Source organism: Oryzias latipes, chromosome 9 (assembly GCF_053564925.1).
Source record: "Oryzias latipes strain Hd-rR chromosome 9, Olatipes_Hd-rR_3.1".
In the NCBI taxonomy this organism is placed as follows: Eukaryota; Metazoa; Chordata; class Actinopteri; order Beloniformes; family Adrianichthyidae; genus Oryzias; species Oryzias latipes.
This window is the reverse complement of record NC_136245.1, coordinates 24,173,176-24,198,609: the sequence shown is the minus strand read 5'-3', so window position 1 is coordinate 24,198,609 and position 25,434 is coordinate 24,173,176. Positions and strand designations below refer to the sequence as shown.

Sequence of the window (25,434 nt, the reverse complement as noted above, 5' to 3'; positions counted from 1 at the left end):
TGCACTAAAACAAATCATATAAAAACAATCACAATAAACACAGAAAACCCCCATCCCTTGAGGATAAACATTGGGAAACAGGCTGAGCACAGAAAACGTTTGTTGGTGGAAACGCTTCTAGTTGGGACCGCTTACTCTGGTGATGGCTGCATAGCCAGCCAGGTGCAGCATTGTAGGCCAGGACCCAACAACACCACAGCAAGGCAGCAATGCAGGCCCATCTCCCCATCTAGAGCTGCAGTGGCTGAACAGCAGCCGACCCAACTTGGATAATACTTTTACCCAAAGAAGCAGATTTTTTTAAAATATAATTTTTCAACTTTTCCCCCACATTTATTTTAAAACCATATGTTTAAAGTTACAGAAAAAGGTATCAACACGATTAATAGTGAGATGGAGCTGATGTAGCACCTGTTCAGCTTTAATCTCACTGACAGACGTGTGTTCCACTTACAGCATCGACTGAATGAATAATTTAACTGACCTGTGCATTAGACGACTCAGAATAGAAGCTTCTTTTCTGTGATGGAGCTTTTCTTTGGATCTGTTCTCTTTTAGGCTAATGGACATTTTTTCTCCTATTTGTGGCTCATTTGTCTTTCTTGTTTTTGTAAACATTTACATTTGTTTATTTATTACTGTGTATTAATGTGTTTCATTTAGAACATTTGAGGCTGATCTTGAAGATTTCCTCAAATCTTTGGGATCAATATTTTAAAACAATTTAGACACGTTTGACAAAACCTGTTTAAAAACTGTACCAAAAGCTCATCACAAGGAAAGAGAGGGTGGGTTGGGGGCATTTAATCTATAAATACAAGTGTTTCGGGGAAGGCTGCACTCCATGGAATTCACTAGTGGTGGCTGCCTTCCTCTTCCCCAGAGATGCTTTTCAGCAAGTGATAATAACAAACGACCACAATGACGTGTCGATTTCAAACGTTGTGCTTCTAAACAGTCTGTCTGCCGTCCCCCCTTTTTGCCTGGCTTTAATTAATTTTTTCTCTATATATGCTTGCAAAATGACTTCATATTTTATATCTTTTACTAGCAATTGTAAACGGATATTGTTTGTAAGCCGTCCAAAGAAAACTCAAATGACCCCCATAAAATGATTCATGAAGGTGGGGCGGTCAACCTCTCATCGGAAGATTGCAGGCTCGATTCCTGCCTTGCCCTCCCAAGTGTCGAAGTTTCCTTGGGCAAGACACTAAACCCCACATTGCCTCTTGTAGTTCTAGGTTGGTTCCAGTGTTCTTCAGCGGAGCCGCCATCAGTGTGTAATTGTATGTGTGAATGGGTGAATGGAACTGTGACTGTAAATCACCATGGGCCTTCGAGGAAGGTAGAAAAGTGCTATACAAATATGTGTCATTTACCATGATTTTCAATACTTGACTCTATCGCAGCAAAGCTGGTTCCATGGCAAATCCTACATATCAGTGTCTAGATATTTTTACTGTCAGCTCAGTTTTTTTTATATTTGTGCCCTGGTAGGGTCTTTTCCTACCATGATTTTAACTAGTATCCATACTTTGATTATAGTGTTTTTTTTTAAATGCATTCTGTGAAAAGCATGAGCACACTAATAAAAGAAGTATCAATGAAATATAAAGTAGTTTCAATTCTAAGGGTACTTGTCAGTTGTGTACAGTTGGTTGGCAATAAATCATGATGATCAAACTCTTTTAGTCAAAGAAAAATTTGACTTTTTTAATAATTTGGTACAACAAAGGTTTTCATTCATTCAGGTCGTGTTTTCTTGATGTTATCTGGACATAGTTTTCTTTCTTGAAACGCCTGACTAATGAAGCCACTTGGACAAGTTTTGAAATGTTTCAAGAAAGAAAACTAAGTTCAGTTGCCTTGACTGAACTTTAAGACAATTTGGTAAATGTTTATCCTTTGAATTAAAAACACAAAAATACAAGGTTCACTTAGTTTACTCCATGTTGCAAATACATCAACTGTATTTTTATTTATTCTTGTTTGGTCCCAAACAACCATTACCTTTTATTGTTGATCGTACCCTAGCTAATTAAAGTATAATCATAGGATCTGCAACTAAAATGGAAAAAAAAAAACAACAAAAATGAAAGATTCTGTGTAAATTCTCTGACTGTAAAAGAGCTTTAAAATAACTATTTGTTCATGTACTTTTGAAAATCTTATTGTCTTTTTGTGTTTCCTCATATCTGGTCATACTGTAATAAAACATTACACTGCTGAGCAGCAAATTACCATGGAGAGCTATAAAAAAAGGTCAGTGTTTGTGTCAACCATTACAAAAAGCAAAACACTGATGTAGTTTAATCAAGCCTTGAACTTAAAAATATTTGAAATGTGTTAATTTTTATTAAGGCCAAATCAAATTTCTTAGTTGGACTAAAAAACTGCTTTTTAACACACTAGGAAAAGGTCAGTTCAAATCAGCCAATGACTAAGATCTGAGGGATTTATTGACCACTGCTATGGCATAATTCGGAAGGGTTTTTGCCGCTAAATTGATTCCCTCTCTTACTTCTGTGTGGGAATGAGGGAAGTTTAATATACCACCGACAAAATATTGTACATTTTACGGTGAAAGATTCAGATGGCCAATATTCTCTATAGTCCTACATCAAAATTCACTCCCAGGCACCCAGGTAAATTCAACATCGACAACTCATAGAGGTTTTAAAGCCGCCTACAAACCCCTTGAACTCGTTCCTAGTCTCTCATATTCCCACTCGTCCCTCATCTTTTTTCACATTCCCATAAAAATCTTCTACTCTAGTTTCAGCAACTGTGTTAGCTGCTCTGCTTTTGTTTTCTGTGGTATTTGGCACAATCCTTTTGTATTGTATTTATATAGATTTGTGGCTATTGAGGCAAAACAATATTGTGTTATTCTTTGTTTTTATTTATTTATTAGTTGTTCTGTTTTTATTTGTGAAATGTTTGTGGAAGGCTTGAAAGCCCTTTGAAAGCATATGCATTATCATATATTTTGACTGATACTGACTTTTTATGAAAGAGTTTAAATACATAAATATGTTAATTTACTTTGGGATTAACTATGTTATAATCATTGCCCTTATATTGAGGGAATTTGCTTCAATGAATTAGTTTTATTTGGGAAACAAAACAAACTAGTGAGTAAATTATTTTGCAATTTTTTAACTGTTGCATTTAAGTAGTATAGCATTATTTCTGAGGATGTCTTGTTGTGAAACATGGAAACATCTCAGCCAGGTCTTGCTCATTGCAGTGAACCCATAAAGAAAGACTAGAATAACCTATTGTTTAATAGGGCTGTAATGTATTTTCCGCAGGAGCCCAGTCTCCTCCGTCTTCCTCCTGGGATGCTGGCTGTCTGGCTTGATCATATTGCCAAAGACTGAACAAAGAAAAAGTGGTTCCTTACTATAAACACTTATTAATGGGATGCATTTGAGTGTATCTCTATTTATTTATTGTATTTTTACAGCCTCAGTCCAGTAGCTCCTAAATATACATGTATATAAAAACCATCGATTGTTTTTCAAATTGGGATTAGTATTTGTGCATAAAAAGGAATGCAGAATTTGTATTTGTTAAGAAACTTGTATTTAGTGTTTATTGTAGACAGTGTTCATATGTGGCTTTTGCAGCTGTCCCTGCAACATGTTGGCCATGGAAAGTCAAACCAATAAACTTTTCTTTTATTTGTCTTGAGTATGAACAAACAAGTCAGTGTTCATTAGAAACCAGCGGATATGCTGCGCTGGGGGAAAAAACAGCTGTTTTGTAAAAGTGTCCAAAAAAAAAAAGAATGTTTAATGGAGGTATAAAAATGCTTATGCCAGCACAGAAGTTCAAATCAGTGCATGAGGTCCGTCAGCTGATGTTTCATTATGTTTTAGTTTTTAGTTTATCTTATGGTTCAGTATCTTAATGAATTTTATTACTTTTGTTCATATAACTGATGTGACCATTGAAAAATAAACAGCTTAATTTTTACAGTTTGTGATTAAATTTACAAAAAACTTCTAAGAAATAAGAATGTTAATTTCTGATGGCTGAAATGTGACCATGGAGTCATAATTGTGAAGGAGGCTGGATGTCTTTTAGAAAAACTAAAAGGCCTTTTTTAGGGAAAAAATATGCAATATGCAAAATCTAAAGAAGATAATCTTTTCAGATAATTACGTCAAAGCTAGGGAAGATACAGTATTTTTCTTTCAAATGTGAGTATTTTTATGTAGATTGTGACCATTTGCTTGTCATATTTGTTACCTTAAAAAAAAAAAAACTTCTATATGCAGAAGTTGTTCCTAAAAGACAAGTGGCCGGGATAGGCCCTGGCAGCCCTATGACCCCGAAAGGGAATAAACGGAATAGAAAAAAACCATTTTTTTTTAAAACTTCTTTTTACATTTAACCCCACAAAGTTTTATCAACAGATTGTTTGCAGGAATGCTTTATTTTTGCCATACTTCACGTCAGAATGTTTTTATAATGACTGAGAATTGGTCTAGTTTAAGTTTAAAGTCTTGCTTTGTTAGGAAATAAAGTAAATATGTGTCAAAGTCTGAGGTTGTTTTCATTGTTTTTGCTCCCAATTCACTAAACACTTCAATGGGGCCCTTGCAGTTGCATACCCCAAATGTAAACAGCTGCCATTTTGTTGGCCAAGTGGAGGCTTTTGACCCTGAATTAAGTGCAACTTGGACAAACTTTTCAAGATCTACTTTACATGTTCCACTACTTTGAATTCTACAAAATTGTTTCTGATGATTTTCAGGTTATTAAAACAAAAAAAAACAATTTTATTCCATCTTTGAATTATTGCTTCAATAGAAGTAATACTAAACAAAGTAGGCGTATCATGACTACCTGGCAACATGGTGGGGTGGGGTGGTGGTGGGGTTTTTATATATTACAGTGGGGACAAATATTATTTGGCAGTCATTATTCTGCGAGTTGTAACAAGACATCTGTACTGTTCATCATAGGCATGCTTCAACTGAGACAGAATGTAAAAAAAAAAGGAAATAACACATGTTTAGTTTAAGACAAAAGTATTTGTATTGATTATTGAAATATATTTTTTTTATAATACTCATAGATTGAATAAGACAGGAGTATTTATTAAAATGACTAACAGAATAATTAAGCAGCCTTCAGGTTAAAAGTGAACCATTGATCCATCTTCTGAACCCGCTGAATCCCTTTTAGGGTCGCTGTTTGTTGGACCCAGCTATTGTTGGAAATGTTGCAGGACCACACTCTTTCACTCACAAATACAACTAGGGACAATTTACAGTTGCTAATATTAAGAAAGCATTTTTTTTTTTTTGGAAGTAAGCTGGAATGCCCGGAAAAAACCCACACCTGCACGGGGAAACACCACTTCTAAACAGAAAGGTCCTAGCCGGTATTTGAGCCATGGTCTACTTGTTGTGCGGTGAGAGTGCAAACCACGTTCTCATAGCAATGAATTAAGTTACATTCCACTGTTACATAACATTTGAATAACACAAATACACACAGATGTTGACTTCATTGTTTTCTACATTCATCTTCCAAACTGTCTGCTTTGCAGTAACAAAGTATGCCAAGCCGTATTACACTTGAAATTCCATGAACCAGCAACCTGTCTTTGCTGCACCTGCAGCTAAGGTACCTTTGGCAATGTCAAACCCTGGAATAAACAATTGATGGATTCTGAAGTTTTTGACGTCAATTTCACTTTCAAAAATTGGGTACGTTACAAGACCAGATATTTTTATTGGGCGCCCCTTTGTCTCTTCAGTGTGCTACTTCCAGTGGAAATGTCATGGCCAAAGAAACTGAGCCATAAATCAAATACCCTGAGAATGACAGGGCTGGCTCGGTTCAGACGGAGAATATTTTCTTTTCTGTTTCTGATTTTCTCTGATTTGTTGAACTAACTGAGATGAAAATCAAAACATGCTTGGAAAACACTTTATCACAAAGACTGAAAACAAATGTTTGCATTTGGAACTAATCATTGGAGATGGCGCTAAATGAGTTGGACATTTGGAATTAAGACGGTGCATGTTAAATACTCGCAATACAAACTAAAGAGGTTTTGACCCCCTGTGCCCCACTTAGCTGTTATCCAAAACCAGTTGGGCTGTCACTTTAGTTTGCGTCATCATTAAGGAACACAGTTGTGCTTTGTGAGGTAAGCTTCAGTAGGAGTTTTTAAATCTAAAGAGCAGGATGCGAAAAATAGTGGGAGCAAACCCTTGTGATTTGATCCAAGAGCTGTGAGTTTGAACGCAGCTCTGGAAAGGACAAAGATTTGGTGTAATATACCAAAACACTTCCTTTTCTTCTTCCTCCACTTACTCTTTTTCCTTTTAATTTTAAAGAGAGTAATGTCAGTCCCTCATCACTCTGGTCTTCTGGTTCTTGAGCATGGTGGTGAGTGATATTGCGTGTGTTGGGCTAATATGACTATAAAAGGTTGGACTGGGGAGGCTCAGCACTAATCTGGGATCAGGGTCTCTTTTATTAGCTCTGTGTGTTTGTAAAAGAGAAAGGGAGACAGAATGTAGGACCTTCTCTCCAAACATTCGAAAAGTTATGAAGACTAAACTCTTCTGCAGCTTGAAAGAAACAGCAATGTTTGTAGCATCTTCCAAAGCTGAATCATTTTTCCCATTGTGCACATATTTGTCAAATAACTTGTGGATTTTATGCACTCTGGTCCTTGGCTGTTCTTGTCCATTCAGCAGAAATATATGTCTTGTACAAGCACTATGTTCTGCAATGTTCTCAATTTGAGCCCTGTTTGTCATTAATCATGAAAGCCACATCAGAGGCTTTTTGCTCCACGTTTGCAATGAAGTTGTGCGTGGGTGGTATGGAGTGCTGTTGTGTGAAGGGTTTTCCACTAAGGACACCAACTGCATCCAAGTCCTGTCCTATCTAAGCCTTTTTAACGTGCCAATAATACCAGTAAAGATTCAGTTGATTAGCAATTGCTGTTCATAGTCATCTCACATGTTTGGCTTACTTGAATAGCTCTTTTAAATTGTGAACTACAGGACTTTGATCCAACATTCATTCTAATTTACCACTGGTTTCTTCAACTGATTGGAAGGGCTCCTCACTCCCAAGCCATGTTTACTCTTGTGAAAACAAGTTTGGAAGAGTAACATAAATCTTACAAATAGATGCTGGTTAATGCATACACCTTAGAAAAATGGTGTAAATATAAGTTATGGAAAAATCACTTCTTCAATTTTAAATCTAATGTCCAGTTGTTTTTATTTTTATGTTCAGGCAGGCATGTGGAAGCAGCCTCACAAATATTCACCCACAGCCTTTGTATGATGGGGCCAGAAGTATTCATTCACCTTCTAAACCTGTTTTGTCGTCCCTTGCGTGGTCACGAGGCTGCCGGAGCCTATCCCGGGAACTTGTGGACAAAGGCAGGGGACAAACTGGACAGGTCGCCAGTCTGTCGAAGGGCCACAAATCACACACCTATGCACACTCACATTCACACATAGGGACTATTTAGAGCAACCAATTAACCTATGAAGCATGTTTTTGGATCCAGAAGTGTGGAGTCATTAAAATAAGTCATTAGTACATCCCTTTGTTTGGTCTAAAAGCACAAATGAACATGAGGCATGTTACAGTTCAAAGTATGTAGAAAAAGCTGGGTTGGCACCGCAACCAGCTCATTAATGTTATTATTTCCAATCTGTTTTTATTTAACAAAGCCTCAGCAGGGAAGCGGGGGTTAAGCAATGAAACTTTGTACAGATAGAACAAATGTTCCTCCAAAGTATACACTTGAAAATTGTCAAGTGTATACTAGAGTCACTGGTTAAAGTACAAGTGTGGTCTAGAGGTATAGTGTCAACCTTTGATTGGAAGATAGCAGGTTCGATTTTCGCCCTTCCCACACGTATTCGAATGGCATTGAGCAAAGCACTAAACCCCACTTTGCTCCTGTTTGTTACAGGTTGTTGTCAGTGTTATACTGATTGCAGCTCCACTGCCTGTGAATGTGTGTGGATGGGACTGTGACTGTAAATCACATTCTACCTTCAAAGTATACAATACTTACTATTTAAAGGCATTGGTAGTTCTGCAATGCATCTTTAGAATTTGGTTCTGTGATTTTTATCAAAATCAGTGCAATGTCTGTGTTTTCAAAATTTGTTCAAAATGTGTTTTCTTTTGTTATTATTAGAAAGCAACAGCTTTGAAAAGAAATTTAAAAAAACTTTTGCAATTACACAACTCTTCTTGTTTCAATGACTTTGTGAGCAAATAAAACCACTAATATATTTTTAGCACAAAGTTTGCATCATAAAGCTGGCATTTGATATTGTTGATGGGAAAGATTATTGGGAAATAATTATTTTATTTTATGTTTAAAAATCAAATATATCTAATCATTTCCAATAAAAATATATTTTGAGGTCAAGGCTTTTTGTTAGTTGAATGTTCTTTTTTTTAATTGGCTTTTATTTCAGAATCCATAATGGAAAACATAATGAAAAAGGAAAACAGAAAGAAGTCAAACAGGAGCTTTTATTGCTGCTGGCTTTACATCTGAGGGGCCGTGTTCTCCTCACAGTCCCTTCACCCTCCTTGTCACCAGAGAACTTTGGCTGAAATGTTGCTGTAATTGGTCTGATTTGGGCTTATGTGTTTCTGCAGCTGACGAACGATGGGAAGGCAGCTAAAGGCGGCATAGCTGTTGGAGACGTTGTGCTTTCTATTGATGGGATCTCTACAGATGGCATGAACCACCTGGAGGCCCAGAACAAAATCAAGAACTGCTCCAGCAACCTCAGCCTTACCCTGCAGAAGTAAGCACCTCTACTGTGATTTGATGTGCATCTGTTATTGTAACCATGACTACACAGGACACAGACACCATGTTTCAGTGCAAACAAGCCATTTGTGCATCAGATTCAAATCCCTCCCTCCACAGCACCCGGACATCCTGGATCCAGGCAGATGTTCACCATTGTTAATCTTGGCCGTAAAACCCATCAACACCATTTGTCTCTGCCCTTTCTCCCATTTCCCTCAGGAAAGACAAATGGATAAAATCGTAGTGAGAAAATCTGAAATGTGGACCACCACCTCATCCCTATGGTCCACTCCTCACAGCGGAATCCTCTGCAGTGATGCTGATTTATTCTAGTATTTCAGTTACAGCATGCAAGACCCTTTGTGTGTATGTGAGGTTTCATGTTGGTTCTCATATGGTTTGCATTGTCTGGCTCTTTGGCAGCGTGTGTTTTTACTTAAGCACCATGAGATGTTACAGTGAAAGGCTATAAGACCATACGAGTTTTTAGGCTCATTAATCATAAACCAAAAAGCTGCATTACAGCAATCAGTCTATGCACATGTAAACTTTAATAAGTCTTTGCAAAGAGGCTAAGATAATCTATGAACATAGTTGTTTTTCTCCTCACATCTGTCTTGATTTCACATTTTGTCTTCTATATTGTTTGTGTTCACTCTCTTCAGCCATTCAACCAAAACTGATAGTCTCATCCTTTGTGCCCAAATGATGACAGACTGAAGATGTTTTTGTGCTGTTAAGTAGACTTTTTTAATTTAAATATCATATGGCTTTTTGTAACTTGATGTCAGCGTGTGGCTTTCTGTGTGTGTACTGCTGTGGTTTGAAGACATCCATTATCGACTTCTCATTTCATGATGAGTAAAACAGGTGTCGCAGTACCTCTTGGCAGAAGAATATTGATGGAAAAGTTATTTGTCATTGTGGAAGCTGATTTTACAACAGACTTCTAAGTTATTGTGCCAAGTTTTGATTTCAGCATATTTGAGGTTTGTGCAGGTGGATTGACTACAGTTTTTTTTTCTAAGATAGAGAATTTAACCAAGATATTGAATAAATACAACAAGGATGAATAAGATTCTTCTTGATTCGTAGGCATTGGTTATTTTGCTGGTTGTTTTGACTAAAAGCATTTCAGTTGCAAGAAGTTGACAACATCTGTGCTTCTTTAACTCACCATCCAAAAACTCTCTGTTTATGTAGCCTAATATTTATGTGGCTAAGCTGCTGTTGTTTGCAAATGATTCCACTTTATTGTATCACCACTGTTGGTTAAGAAGATTTGGTAGCTTAGAAATATCCTGACGGGACTTTGTTACAAAGGTTGAAATGCTACAACAGTACAAATATACTGAGCTCCTGAAAACGGTTTATTCTATCACAAATGTTTTTAGAATAGGTCTGCATGCCTATGTGCATTTTATATATCTCTAGGTATGAAAAAAATTGGGACAGCACTTCCAGCAATGACCTATATGTCGCATTTCACACAGTGGTTTAGGGCTTAATCTATTTGTTCAAATACTCTGAACAAATAGGCTAAAGTTCCTGCAGTCTTTGGACACTAATCCTAAAATCCCACTCCAAACATCTTTTGAGCTATTGTTAAAGTGTCCTCAGTGGTCTTTTAAATATGATTATGCTGTTTTTAGCCATAATCTAAAAACGTAGTTTTGGATGGGACTGTTGGCAAAGGGCAAGCCTCGCCCCACTTCCCGTCACCCATCTGTTTACACGCTCTCCCGCTAGCTTACAGCCCAACAATCCCAACCTAATATTACTGGTGCAACAAAAAAGGTGTGCAATATTGGAGCTATCCAGTTGTACTGTTTTGACTCAGATGCCAGCTCAGACGAGGAAAACGAAGTCGTGCATGAATCTGATCATCTTCAAGTGGATGCATCAGAATGGAGCGGTGCAGGGAACTTGTGGTCTACTGATTGTAGCATCTACGTTACACAACAAGCTATTTTCGTCTGCTACTAATTCACAATGATTTTAATAAAAATATTCTCGGAAATGTGATTTTTGAGCTTAATTTTCTTTATGTCCTCCATCAGAAAAATGCCACAAGAATATGTTAAAAACACCAAAAACACAATTTTCATCAGAATGGGCTTGAACAGGGTGCACAATGAGGGGCACAGCCCTACTTGTTTTCCAGCATACTCTAGTCTTTTTTCTTCTACTTGGTTGGATACACCTGATCCAGGTACTCAGCAGAGGATATCAGCAAAAAATGTAGACCTGAAGTTGCCTTTCCTAGGCTAGGCAGCTTTAAAAGAGTGAAAATGAACTAGCCCTGAATACACAAGTCCTTTAGGAAAAATACTTGTTTAGCACTGGTTTTCATTTCAAATATATAGATGTGGCTTTTTCCTTTCATGATTTAGATAAAAAAAACCTACAATGATAAAGATTTGCATGAAAACCTACTAGGAAAGAGTCTTCATTCTTCTATGAGAGTCTTCATAGATACCTACTCAGAAAAGGGGTAAATACCTTTTCTTCTAGTGGAGTTTTGGGATAATGCTAGGTTCAGGAAGTCTCTTCAGGGATTTTTTAGGTCAGCTTTTGCTTTTCTAAAGGCTGAAAAAAATTGACATTGAATCACAAGCTTTATCTAGACTCCATTCAAAACCAAGAAAAAGTTGGTTTCAGAGTTTCTTTTTGTGACTTGGCATTTACTGGCGCTTTGATGGACATTTTGTTTATTGCAAGAGTTTCAAGTCTAGGTCAACATCTGGGCTTTATCATGTAATGGAATAAGCCAATCTCTTTCCTTCTCTTTAGAGGTTTTATGGGTATCACTGTTTTTTGCGTGTACATTTAGGTGAGGTTTGTTATTGGGTCTCATAGCTAAAGAAATGCTAAAACCAAAAGGTTGCAGAAAAATGTCAACAATACATGTGCCACATGTCTGTATTTAACAGTGGACCATTTGTTATGCCTTTTTCCAAATAAAGAGTTAAAGTGGTTAGGAGATGGACAGCAGATGTGTAACATCAAATGAAACACTGGAAAAGACAGTTACCATCAAAAATTTAAGCTTCACATAAATGTACAATTGACTCTTGTTGTACTGAAGAATGCCAAAGTACGCCAGATTCTCCTGACAGTTTCCCAAAATTCCATCAAGTCAAAGGCTGGAACAGAACTGGGATCTTTTTCTTGTACATGCATGGTCACAAATACCATGGTTACCAGGGTAATCATCCCACACTAACATTTATTTAGCTTTCTGTAGAACTTTGAGTTTGAATTGCAACTTCACTGCTTAACAGTAAAGTTGAAGTGAAGCTGTTTGTTAACACAAAGTTGTTGCAGCTGTGAGATTTGAGTGAGTTATTTTTAAAAAGTGTTCACCCGATTAACAGGGGAGTTATACATCAGCCTAATATTCCTTGAACAAACCTTTGTGAATATTTGTTTGTGTTAAAACCAGCAGTTATTCTGTCATATTTTTTCTTTAAGAAAGTTGTCAGAGCAGTACATTTTTGCATCCAACAATGGTATTTCAAATGTTTTCTCTTTCAACAGTTTAGAATAGATTTTAGGCTGGAGCCGATTAAAGCCAAGGAAAAGCAACATTTGCCGATACATAACCATTACAATCATAGTTATACATTTATCAGATGACCTTAGGTATTTTTATATATTTATTTATTGTTTTCATGGTTAGTAAGGTCAGTTGCTAGACAATTTTGGAACATTAGTATTATCAGAAAGTTGACAGTTTTGGTGTTCACATGACTTTCTGTTGAACGAAAGCCCTTTTCACCCATCAGTGGTGCTGTAGTCCAGGTAAAAGAGTGCTGGAACAATGGTTGGTGGGCAAGGTTTGTGACCATGGGGTAGGATGCAGGGGATTCATAGGCCAGTCGTTTTGCAGAGCATCACTGGGGCCAGCAAGCACTTGGCCATCAAGGAAGTTACTGAGGCACCAGAATCAGCCTCAAGGTAGGTGTTGTTGAGGGGCAACCATGGGTGGGTAGCACTACCTGGACACAAGCTGGGACCTGATCAACCCCAGCTGGGTCTCCTGGTAGAGAGTGTATGATGTTCAAAAGACCCAAAACACTCCAACACCCCAGATAATATCACTGATGATGAGTCAAGGTGGCATCACAAGATGGTATGGTTAAAGGTCCTTTACTAGACAATCTTGGAACATTAGCATTATTAGAAACTGGACATTAGTTTTCAGTGTTCAAATGGCTTCCTGTTGAACGCAAGCCCTTTTCACCGATCAGTGGTGCTACAAGTCCGTGAACAGAGCCCTCATTACATACTTCTGTTTACCTTTACCAGCTAACACACACTTAAGCTGCTAGTTGCCTCCTCTCTGGCCTCATAAACTGGTTACTCTGCCAGACTCTCCACCACTTTAAATAACAAAGTAAAATAAGAGTTTTATTGGGTCCAACTATTGATCCACCCAGCAGCAATACAAAAACGTCTTAATAGAAATAATAGAAAATAATTAGAAAAAATAAATAAATAAATAAATAGATAGAAAAAGTTAATAGAAAAAAAAGTGAAAAGACTTTGTTCAAAAATAAATTTTATATAAAAATGTATAAATTTCATATAAATTTATTTTTGGTTTAAAATGTTTTTAATACTTGAGGTAATGTGAACTTGGTCCTTTTGGTGCCAACCTCCTGTTCTTTTATAGGAAAAATTCAACATTTGGCTCTTTAGGGTTTGCATCAAATTCAAGAACCTTTAATAAGGGTGTGATATGAACATCTTCACATTTGACTCATCCAATTTGGTTTGTTTTCAATCCCAGAAATTGCATCAGAGTGCATCAAAATCTGAACAGTGCACTACAAAGCTACATTTTCTAAAGAGTTCAAGAAAAATATATGGGAAAAGTTGGAAAGAAAAGAATAGGAGAATAAATCTATAAAAAGTTCAGAGAAGCAATAACAATGACCAAGAGAGATGTCGAGGTAGGAAAGACACATGAACACTGTAATGATGGATTAGGCCCACCAATTTTTGCCCGACATCTGTGAACTATAGATACTCCTGCACAATGGCACCAGACAAGAATGTTCAAACATAGCACTCTGCGTTTGGATTCACATGAAGCTTTTTTGCTAAGATTACTTAAGCACAGCTGTGGGGGAAAAAATCACTCTGGTTTCTGGGAATTCATTTTGTAATTAATAATATTTCCATTCTGCTCTTCAGTGTCGAACTGAATTCCATTTGATAAGACCAATGAAAGCAGTCGATCTCTTGCTTGCTAAATGGATTCTTGCTGCAAAATGGAAAGCAGACGCATGTAGAACACATGTTTCTGCAACAGGCACACAAACCACACACAAACACATGATGCTTTTTGTTGAAATCAAGCGCTTCAGCAACAGTTACTTGGATCAGTTTGTCATTTACAGATTAATCATTTAATCCATGAATTGTAGCAAAATCAAAGGTCAATCCAAAACTCCCTTTAGTAAAAATAAATGGTTTAACTGTTAGTTTGACCCCTACCTCAAAATCTAAACTGTGACAGTTTTAAACATTTACTCTAAGGTGACTAGAAAATTTAAATACAAAGAAAGCTGTTTTATACAGAAAACTCCAAGAATAAATATTATGAAGAAAAACTGGAAAAGATAATGAGCACAAATGCATTCAATAGATGTGTTTGGGGGGAGTTAAAGTTGGAGGGGAAAAGTAAATGTGTGGACCGAAGAGTTGGAAGCCCATCAAGCTAAAAGCCTTACTACAGCCGATGGATTTGACTTTTAGAAATAGATATTAAGAAGAATATTGGAAGCATCTATTAAAAGTGAGAAGTTGGACATTTCCTCCTTGCTGGCTGTTTTGCTGTGGAGTAGTCCCTCTGGCACATTATAACTAGAAAATAGTCAGCACTTTAATTAGCCCTCAGCAGTATAATTAGTTGAGGCAGATGCATCCTAAAGTATTATACCGTTCATTTTAGCCAATTATGCTGTGCCTCAACAAAAGCACCTTTGTATTTCACTTTTAAGTGCTTCAACTGCCAGGTCTTGGCTAAATGCTTTATTCCCAACAGAAGACTTTTTGACTCCTTAATGGGCCGGGATATGTGTGTGTGTGTGTAGTGTTTAAGTGTTTTTCACTGTGGCACAGCCTTAAAGCCGGTTTACAGGAGCGTCAAAGAGTACAAACGAAGACGAAGCTGACCTGATGTGCTTACAAAGATTTCGTTTATAAAAGCAAAACACAGCGATCTAATGGACTTTTGAACAAACACAATCACATGAAGGAACATATTAAGACTACACTGGTTTATACTAAATTCTTTGATTAAACTGGAAGGATTAACTTATGCAGCGTGTAAAAAAAAATAGCAACGTTTTATTTAAGGTTTCTCAAAGGTTGAATTATGTTTTTTTATTTGAAAATGGGGTATTTTTTGTGGAAAATGTCTTAAATCAGCAGCAGGGGCTTTTATATTCCACAATACACTCTATAATTCACTTTTTGTTTAAAATACATGGGCATCAACTCACATGGACAAGAGAGCAAAAGGAGTTGGCAAAGAAAACCTACCTCAAGCAGTTGCCTAAGTTATGAGTCTGAAAGTGGGCTTAAATTTAGACGAGGGGCTTGGTGAGGGAAGTTTTCACAGAGTTGCAGTGTTAGGTTTCAGTTTGTTTATGTTGTGTTCTGTGAAAAGCAACTACGAAGCAAAGGAACACATGCAGTGACACAACTATACAAAACATGTCTTTTTGATTACAAAATGTGAACATAAGTTACATATCCTCCTATAAAGTTTTTTTTTTTTTTTACTTGTCCCGTCCAACAGCTTAGGCAAACAAATGAGAGCAGAAGGCCTCTTATATGGTTAATGTCACGTCATGCATGTCGTTTACCTGGCAAATGAAAAGTTCAGCTAAAATGTAGAACGACTAAGAGTTGACTGAAGAAAACGATTGCATGTTAAATTAAGAATGCGTCAAAGAGAAATTACAAGTCTTTTCCTTCCTTTTTTTTTTTTAAATGTTGCAGCGCATATAACTGCTAAAATTGCTGCTATTTTTCAAAGCCATTACACAGATGATATAAAGACTATTTTAGGTGCTATAAATACTGTTAGATTTAATACAAATGTCAAACTGTGGCACTGCAATTGTGTTGTTATTGGGGACATGCACTGCAACTGCTAAAGAGCACAGCTTTGTCCAGATCCATTGTACCAAATAGATTTTCCCTGTGCAGCTGCCATTGTCACTTACTCACTTCTTCTATTTACCGAATATGTTCCAAAGCCAAGAGCACTAAACGGGGTGCAGCTGTCTCCATGTGTCACTGCTCCCCTGTTTTTGCCAAAGACCTTTTAAAACTGATGGACTTGTCTCTGGAAGGGCTTGTCAAATTCACAGGGATTGCACTGACGCCAAGAAAAGTGAAATCTACAACTTGACAGGCCTGTGTTTGTCTTTGTTTAACATTTTTTTTTCTTTTTGTCACCAAAATAAATCTACACCTAAAGGACTTAAGGATTTATGAGGGTTGCTCAGAGATATTTTGGGCCCAAGAACACTGGGAGCAACCTCTTTCTTTTACATTTGTACATTTTTGCCAAAGATTTCCCACAAGTCAAGGTTGTGAAATGCTACCCACTGTTAAAGGTAGAAACTAAAACTAAGAAGCCACAATCTATGAGCTGGAAAATTCTTTACAGTGGGTTAAAAAGTGCCCAACAAATTAAAATTTTGAAGAAGAAAAAAAAAAAACTTTCATAAACTGTTTTCCAAAAGAAACGGACACTTGGCTGTATAAGAAATTGCTATCATGTCATAAACATGATGTGCCACCTCCTATTAAGCTCCAGGTCTCCTACATACATAACATTCATGTTGTAAATTGTTGTAAATTGCTGCATAAGCAACTGGGTGCAATACCACCACTCTGTTGTAAAGTTGATCCAATTTTTCTCTGTCAAAAGCTGAAATCATTTCAATTTAAGCTATTCAAGCATTTTATTGCTATTTCTCCACCAGCTGTGTAGTTCTTCAATCGCAGCTGCTAAATTTTATTGAGGGAGGAAAAAAGACCAAAAGAACTAAGGTAGGTATTTGTTTAATGTCAATTCAATTCATTTTATAATCATGCTCACTAAATATGCAAATGTATTACTTTTAAGGACATGCGGCCATCATTCACAAGGAATTTATCTGCAGAGAAACAAAGCCATTAATGACTTCAGTGACCAGACACTGACTTACGGAAAATTCAGACACTGAAATCTGTATCCAAAACCGCGTAAAAACAAGTAAAAAAAAAAAACAATCCAATATCTGAAAACTTGTAGGAGTATCTCCATTTGATCATTTTTATATTTGAAACCATTTTGACAGACTTGAAACAGATGTTGAATATGGAAAATGATCCCTTATCTATTCATCATTGGGATGAACAGTCTGTTTTTGTGCCGATCCCCACAGCAAAAAAATAAAGCACATGAAGAACTGGGTTGTTGACCTCTGCAATTTTCATGGCGCATTTGCACTCACCAGACACTTAATAGGACACCTGTCCAACTGCTTATTGACACAAATTTCTAATCGGTCAATCACATAGCAGATATGTAGGGTAACTACCTTTTTTTCTGGTTACTTTGTTCTATTATTCTATATAATCTCACTTTGTTCTTCCTTTTTACTTCACTTATATTTCATACAGAAGTGAATAATTAAAAGTGTAAGGGGGTTTTCTGCGTCGTTAACTATCAGGGGAGCTATATGTGTAAATGACTGTTCAAACTCAAAAGTAGACACAGTTTACTTTGTCTTTATTTTGGCCCATGTTTGAGTTTTTCATTCAGAGAAACACCCTCTTGTGTGGCTGAAATGCGGTTGCTTCCTTTTCCACCTCTCTGGTTCATGGTCTGTTGAGGTTGTGATGCAGTCCCATTGAGCAGCAGGCTACTGGAAACATTTTCTCAAGCCTTGATTTAAGTAAGTGAGTCTGTTTCCTCTCACAACCTGAGGACTTCTCAGGGTGCCAGTTCACTGCTGTGTGAACTGGCACCATTTTGTTAGCAACTCTTTCTGTTTTGTTAGACAGAGAGTTTCCATAAAATATGGTTATGCGTTGCTGTGCAGGGAAAACAAGGCTTGAAGTCAGTCACCCCATAACCTTGGTACAATTAGCCAATGATTGTACAGACACAACTGAAAAGGTTAAAACAACCTTTTTTTTTTCTTCCATACCTTGAGTTTATCCTTAAACTTTGTGCTTCTTGATAGCTAAAAAAAATCAGTATAATTTGGGCTGTAAAGATCATTTAAGAATTTAGCAGACTTTAGGATTTAAAAATTCTATTTGATACAAATCAAATCTACCAAATGCTGTTCCTCAAAAGACAGCGCAATTTAAAAAAAATAAACAATTGTGTCAAAGTCATGCACCTAATTAGGAAGTAGGATTACTTCTCATTCTTTAAACGGTTGGAGCACTTATTCCATAGGAATTGTTCTTAAATGACATCAAATTGAAAATGAAAACAAAAAACTAAAACTCCCAAAACTTGGTGGATGAAAATGTTTAGTTTTTAATAAACTTATATTTGAATGAAATTAACTTCCTTCCACCTATAGTTAACCTTTTAGAATAGCTACAGGTGATGATGTAGAAACAATAAAATAAAGAGTTTAACCAATGATGCGGGTTTCTTGTCTTTTGTATTAGTTTTTTATTTCTCATGTCTCTTGTATTTCCTAAAAGTGTCAGGTGCTTGGTTTATTTTTGCCTCTACCTTTGGACTGAATGATTGACATTCCTGTTGGTCACATCTTTAGTTAGCTTTCTAATAATCCACAGTTTTTCCCCTTTTGCCAAAGCTTTTTGACTTTCTCATTGATTGGATGTGTTTTAATGTCCCATCTTCATGGCTGTAGTGCCCTCCAATTTCCTTTCTGCTCCTGTTATTCTACTGTACAAGTTTCATTATTTTTTCAGAAAACAATTTTTTTCTGGGTGTTGGAAAAAGAAAAAAAAAACTTTATTTGCAGGGGCAGACTTTTATATCTGTATCTAGAGATCAGGCTAGGCTGCATAAAATCCTTTGACACAGATGCAAACCACTGAGAAACCTCATTCCCACAATCCAATTTGAACCATGCTTTTGAAAAGTAGAAAAAAAGTCAAAATATCTTGTAAAAACATACACAGAAGGTGTCAATTCAATTTCGGTCTGGATTTGAACCAGTTTTTCTTTCTGTGAGGAGGGAGTACTAATCAGCAGACATTACAAACCTCCCTTGTATTTATTCGTTTTTTTCCCTCTGACGTTACTGATCTTCTGTTCGGAAAGGCTGTACAATTTTTTTCCCTTTGCTCTGGTCAGTGTCAGACCTTATTTTAGTGTTTTGTGTGATGTCATTCTCAGTGAAGACTCGATACGGCCTGACACAGCATGGGTGGTGATAGATATTGGAAGGAAAAGATAAAGCAAGTGGAGGAGAGACACACATGCACATGTGTGCGCCCAAAGACTAATACAACAAAGCCCAGCCTTGAGAAACTAGTGAACTTGGTTTGAACTTGATCTAAGCTTAAAATCGCCCAGTTTTTTGTGATAGAATAACCAATAAATTATTGTTCCACTCTCCTTGGTTGTTAACAGAACAACTCATCAAAAGCTGCATTTCTTTTTTTTTTAACCTTAACTCTCAAATCTGTCTTTGCCTTAAAATCTATACATAAACCCATCACATACACTTGACTTAACTCAGTTGGATAACAAAACAAAAAAACACATTTTAATATTTTCTGTGCTTATTGCAGTGTTATAAAGTTTCACAAAGGAATTTAAGAGCTTTAAAAAAATCAACGTGCTGCTTCCAATGTTTCCAATTTTTTTCATTTAGGCAGTTTTTTGTTCATTTGGAGGAGTGCAAGTGATAGAATTACCAAATTTATGTTTCATATATTTGTAGAATTTCAGGGATCTCCGGCTTCCTCCCACCGTCCAAAAACATGCTTCATAGGTTAATTGGCAACTCTAAATTGTCCATAGGGGGTGAGTTTGAGAGTGAATGGGTGTGTGATATGTGGACATTCTACCCTACGGCAGACTGGCGACCTGCCCAGGGTGTCCCCCTGCCTTTACCCATAAGTGGCCCAGGATAGGCTCCGGCAGCTCCGTGACCCCGAAAGGGATAAAACGGAATAGAAAATGAATGCATGAATGAATGAATGAATGAATGAATGAATGAATGAATATTTTTAGAATATGAATTCTGTAACAAACCGTGCAGAGAGGATAATTGGTTCTTTTTGCCCCAGTGATACTTCTTTCAAAAATTCCAGGCCTTAAATGACACTTGTCAATACCTTCACTCTATATTCTGTGTAAATGATTGCCAACTGGCCAGTCTCCATTCGGTTCCTCAAAGGTTTCTTTCGTCCGAATGGCAGAAAAAAGGGGCATAATACTCCCTTCATGGAGAAATAAAACTACATATTTTGTTGCTAGAAAAAGAGATTTGTTGGAATTGGCAGTGTGTGCCAAGTAATCTGTTCAACACCTACGTTTTTATGGAGTCCTATCTTCTTCCACTTTCGGCTTCTCCCATCAGGGGTCGCCACAGCGAACAAGTCGCATGGTAAATTTTGGCAATGTTTTACGCCGGATGCCCTTCCTGACGCAACCTTCTCAAACCGGGCTTGGAACCGGCACAGAGGTAGAGAAGGGAACAGGGAGCAGCCCGGAGTCGAACCCAGGTTTCACGGACGGAAGGCGCCGCAAACCAGCACGAGCTAAATAAATGTGACCTCATGCAAATACACAGTCAACCAATAAATCTCTCATAAATATATAAAAAGACCATGAAATGGTGAAAAACCTGCACACTGATTTTAAATTAACCATTATATTATTCAATATATTTCATTTTGCTTTAAAAACCTGTTCATTATTTTAAAAAAGCATTTTAAAATATTCATTTTATTCATGTTGAATATTATTATAATTCTACTTCTTTTTTCAGAACCTTGGATTTCAAAATCAATATTTTCCAAAGTAGCTTTGTTTTTATTTCATGTTGCTGTTTTTCACAATGGCGTATTTATTTCATGAAGACCTTTTTCAGGAGAATGGGTCTATCTGTCAATCAAACCAGACAAGGCGGAGACACTTTTGTGATTGGCTACTCCTTTACTCAGACATAAGCAGCAGCACCCTGACTACATCGATCGAAGACGCTTCAGTGAACGTGACGGCGCGATGCCCACTCCTCAACACTAGGGGGAGTATGCACCTCAACACATCCACAGTGTTACCAGAAATTGGGCAGTTTTGGTTCTAAATTTTCGGATAAAAGTGGCTTTGGGCGAGTGTGCATAATCCGGGTGATTTTGTGGTCGGTTCTGCAATTTTCATCTTCTCATTAACATCTAGTAGTGGCCTAAGTTAGGCTGGGTGGCTGTTTGACTTTCACAAAACTTCTGTGAACTGGAGTTCATTAAACACACCATGCCGCGTGTGGGAGGAGCTAGCAGCTAATGCTTTAGCCTGATAGCCACTTGGAGCGATTGCCTGTGTTTATCTCACTTAAAATGCTTGGAAGGACAATGCACACGGAGAATGTTAAGAGATCAGGTTTATTTATTTGGAATAGTTCCACAACAATGTTTCCATGTTTGAGTTCAGGAGATCATCCCACAGAGTCTTCAGCTCCTGCAGTCAACTATGTCTGTTACGTATAAATCAGAGCGCCCAGCGCAAAAAGTGTGTGTGTGTGTGTGTGTGTGTGTGTGTGTGTGTGAGCGCAAGTTAAGTTAAGGGTCTGTTGTTCAGTTTGCCGGAAAAGTAATAATAAAAAAGTATATCCAAAGTATAGAGACTGATTCTTTTAATAACCAGCTCTGAGAGGTTTGAACGGGGAAGTGATCCCAAATCAAACCCCGGATCTCCGCTGCGTTTTACAACCAGAAAGAGAAACTTTCGCAGGAAAGGTTCAACATTTTCCCCAAGAGGGGAAAAAAACAGAGGACCTGATTTATAATCATTGTCTCAATGAAAATAGAAAAAATATCATGAGGTTCAGGAGGCCCGAGCAGGCTTGTTCCCCTATCCACTGCTGTCCGGTCTGACTCTCTGTCGGTCCGCCAGCTCGCCTCCTGCGAGCCGACATAAGGAATGATGACGTCAGACTGGATCTGTGAGCTCAGACAGCAGAGCTGTTACCTGCAGAGCAAAGGAGAGCTGAGTGAGTGGCGTAAGAGTCAGGAGTGTTTCACGTGGAATTCGAGACGTGGACGACCGGAGCTCCTTTGGTCCACACAAACCCTCAAACTACAAAAACAGAGTGGTCCATGTTTGCATCTTCTGCAGCAGACTGATAGTTTGTCTCTATTTGATCTCTAATGTCAATAAAGCCGCGCGGATATCGCTGAAATATGTCATCTCTCTGACTGGAACACCGCTGAGCGGGTATCGAGGAATATGAGTCGATTTCCATGGATGAGCCAATGAGCGTTTAGATCCCGCCCACCTTCACTGATTGACAGATAGACCCATTCTGCTGAAAAAGCTCTTCATGAAATAAATACGTCATTGTGAAAAACAGCAACATGAAATAAAAAAAGCTACTTTGGAAAATATTGATTTTGAAATCTAAGGTTCTGAAAAAAGAAGTAGAATTATAATAATATTCCACATGATTAAAAATGAATATTTTAAAATGCTGTTTTAAAATAATAAACAGGTTTTTAAAGCAAAATTAAATATATTGAATAATATAATGGCTAATTTAAAATCAGTGTGCAGGTTTTTCACCTTTTCATGATCTTTTTATATATTTATGAGAGATTTATTGGTTGGTTGTGTATTTGCATGAGGTCACATTTATTTATTTAATCAAACATTTATTTATTTAGTTATGAACAGTATAGGACTCCATACGTTTTATCTGTTTATCTGTTTTACACAAATCTTATGAATGGGTGAAATAAACCAATAACTTTTCCTGTTGATGTATGCAATGTATGACCTTCACATCTATCTAAAGTGAAACTATGCACACACGTTTTTGACTTTGACTATACTCTGACACGCACATTTACACACAAAGTCCATCCATCCATCCATCTTCCTCCACTTATCCGGGAGCGGGTCGAGGGGGCAGCAGTCTCAGCAGAGATGCCCAGACTTCTCTCGCCCCAGCCACTTCCTCCAGCTCCTCTGGGGGAACCCGTGGCGTTCCCAGGCCAGCCGAGAGACATAGTCTCTCCCGCGTGTCCTGGGTCTTCCCCGGGGCCTCCGCCCAACCAAATCAATTTCATTGATGCAGTTGTTGGGGGGATGGTTGCTTCCTGACAATAGATGTCAGGCAGAGCCTTGGAAAGGGCACCATGTTGTCATCGGGGTAAAAATAGATTGAAGAGATTGAAGACAAATGCATAACAAGGTCCGCAGAATAGCCACCACTGTACAGTACATCTAAAATATGTCTGAGTACTACCTTTAACTACAAATTTTAATTGAATAGAAGCCTATTTAAGTGGTACACAGTTAAATAATATTAGCTAAACTTATTGCAGAGAGTTATAAAGTTTTCAAAAGGGAATTTAAGTGCTTTAAAAAATGAATGTGCATTTTCTATAGTTTAATACAGTAATATTTTTTGTCCATTTTTTTTAGCCATTTCAATTATTTTTTGTCCCTTTTATCCTGTTGAATGTCATTAGGAAGTTGAGGTTAGACTATCAGAGAGCTTGTTTGTTTGTTGCCAATAAGCATTAGTAAAAATATTGAAAATTAACATTAGAGCAAAAAGCATCCTAGTTTTTGAAACGTATGCTTTATTGCAAATATGAAATGTTCCTGAAACTGAATTAAGGTGTATTCAAGAACTGCATATGTTGCAGAACTGTTTGTGATTCACACAAACCTTGAGCAGTATAATTTAAAGCAGCAATATCCGTCAGAATTTTCGCAAAAACACGCATTTATAGTAATACAAATTACTAGGTCAAGCCTCGAGTCTTTGAAGGGCAAGTTCAACTTATGTCCCATCTCATGAAGGCCTTGTTCCATATCTCCACCGAAACATTGTTGGAATAAGCATCAAAATAATTCACAATTTTTCCTATTTCTAATTTAACAAAATTAAGTAAAATATAAATCTTTAATAAAGTCTAGCAGAGTACTTTGAATTTGAAAACCATATCATTGTCAAAGTGTCTTGAGGATTTTCTCCTAGTTTGGTTTCAAGCCACAACACTTGGATTCAAGTCTTCATGCTGACAACTTACCTGCAAATCTTTCATTATGTGAAGGTAACATGAAACTAAAACTAAGCATTAACATAGGCAACAAAAGCCAGAAACTTTTCCATCGCTCAAAGTGCAAGGAGTATTGAGAAATAAAGGAAAAACAAAACCAAAACTAAACTCTTACAGTGGCCAAAAGATGTTTCTGATTGGCTAATATAACTGAACCTTTCATGACTTAAGTTTCTATTGCTATGCCATATAAGAGATTCCTAAGACTAGAAAAATTCATCTCGTTGCTCATAGCTTCAAACAACTTCCACAACACTGGTGAAAAATTGGTACCCCTTCCAAAAAAAAAAAAAAGATTTTTTTTTTAGTTAAAGCGTGTATTTAATTTACAGCATATACCTGTTTTTTTGTTTGTTTGTCTTTTGTTAAGCCTTTTTTCTATAGCCAAGTTGAAACTGTTTTGCTATTTAAGTTGCAAAGATCCCTTTGCATTCACCTGGGACCAGTCCAAGCATTTCTACCAAAGGGCGTCTTGATAAAACTATGGAAATATTGCACCGGACCATATGCCTTCCAAGAGGAAAGGTTGGAAAAGCCTTTGAGTTAAATTAGACTTATGTTGATGTTCACTCTCAGGCTACACTTATGACTGTGACACATTTCCATGGTGGTGATTTCCAATTATAGCCACAGTGCAATGGAGACAAGAGAATGCAGGGATGACAGGGTTGCTTTGAAATACTCATAGTGTTCCTATCATGCTGCATGTGCCACATTTAGTCCCACGTCAATGGTTCTAAGAAAGAGCTATTTTCAGAAGTAATCAGCATTGTTTATAGTAAAAATTGAATTGATTCTTGTTTAAAATGTCTGTTAAACATCTTGGACTCTGATTCAGTCTTTATTGAATAAAATGTTAAGTGAACTCTTGAAAAAATTCAATGTTTGTAACAATTGAGATAAAAGCGAAGTTCAGTGTATTAAACATTCTGTATTAAACAAATTAAATCCAAAACACAGAGTGTGATGGATGTTGCTTAAAATAAAATGTTTTGAGAACAGCTTGTGCTGCAAAATATCCCTTAAGACTATTCAATCTCATGTTTGAATACATGGTTGTAAAGCGGATGGCAAATGGATGGAGAACAAGGCGAAGACGGAAAAAGGCAAAGCAAGAGTCGTGCTTCCAGACTGATACTTTGCTCATGGTGGTTCATATTTACATGGATGCATGACACACCTCCCTGAGGAAGCTTCTGGTGGGGCTGCTCTAAAAGGAATGCAAGCCTGCTGACATTTGACTGTCTCCAGTTACAGAAGTGTACTTAACCTTTAATTTTACTTTGCTAATTTGCTTT

At 37.2% G+C, this 25,434-nt stretch overlaps 1 protein-coding gene across 9 annotated transcripts in view; it reads left to right on the top strand.

Annotated features, from left to right (window-relative positions):
- The window catches only part of pdlim5a (PDZ and LIM domain 5a), a 63,461-nt gene that overhangs the window by 15,254 nt on the left and 22,773 nt on the right, over nucleotides 1-25,434 (top strand). For all 9 annotated transcript variants that reach the window (XM_078953071.1, XM_078953070.1, XM_078953069.1 and 6 more), the window contains one exon: nucleotides 8,674-8,825. In XM_078953071.1, the coding sequence (XP_078809197.1) occupies nucleotides 8,674-8,825 (152 nt within the window). The remainder of the gene's footprint in view (nucleotides 1-8,673; nucleotides 8,826-25,434) is intronic.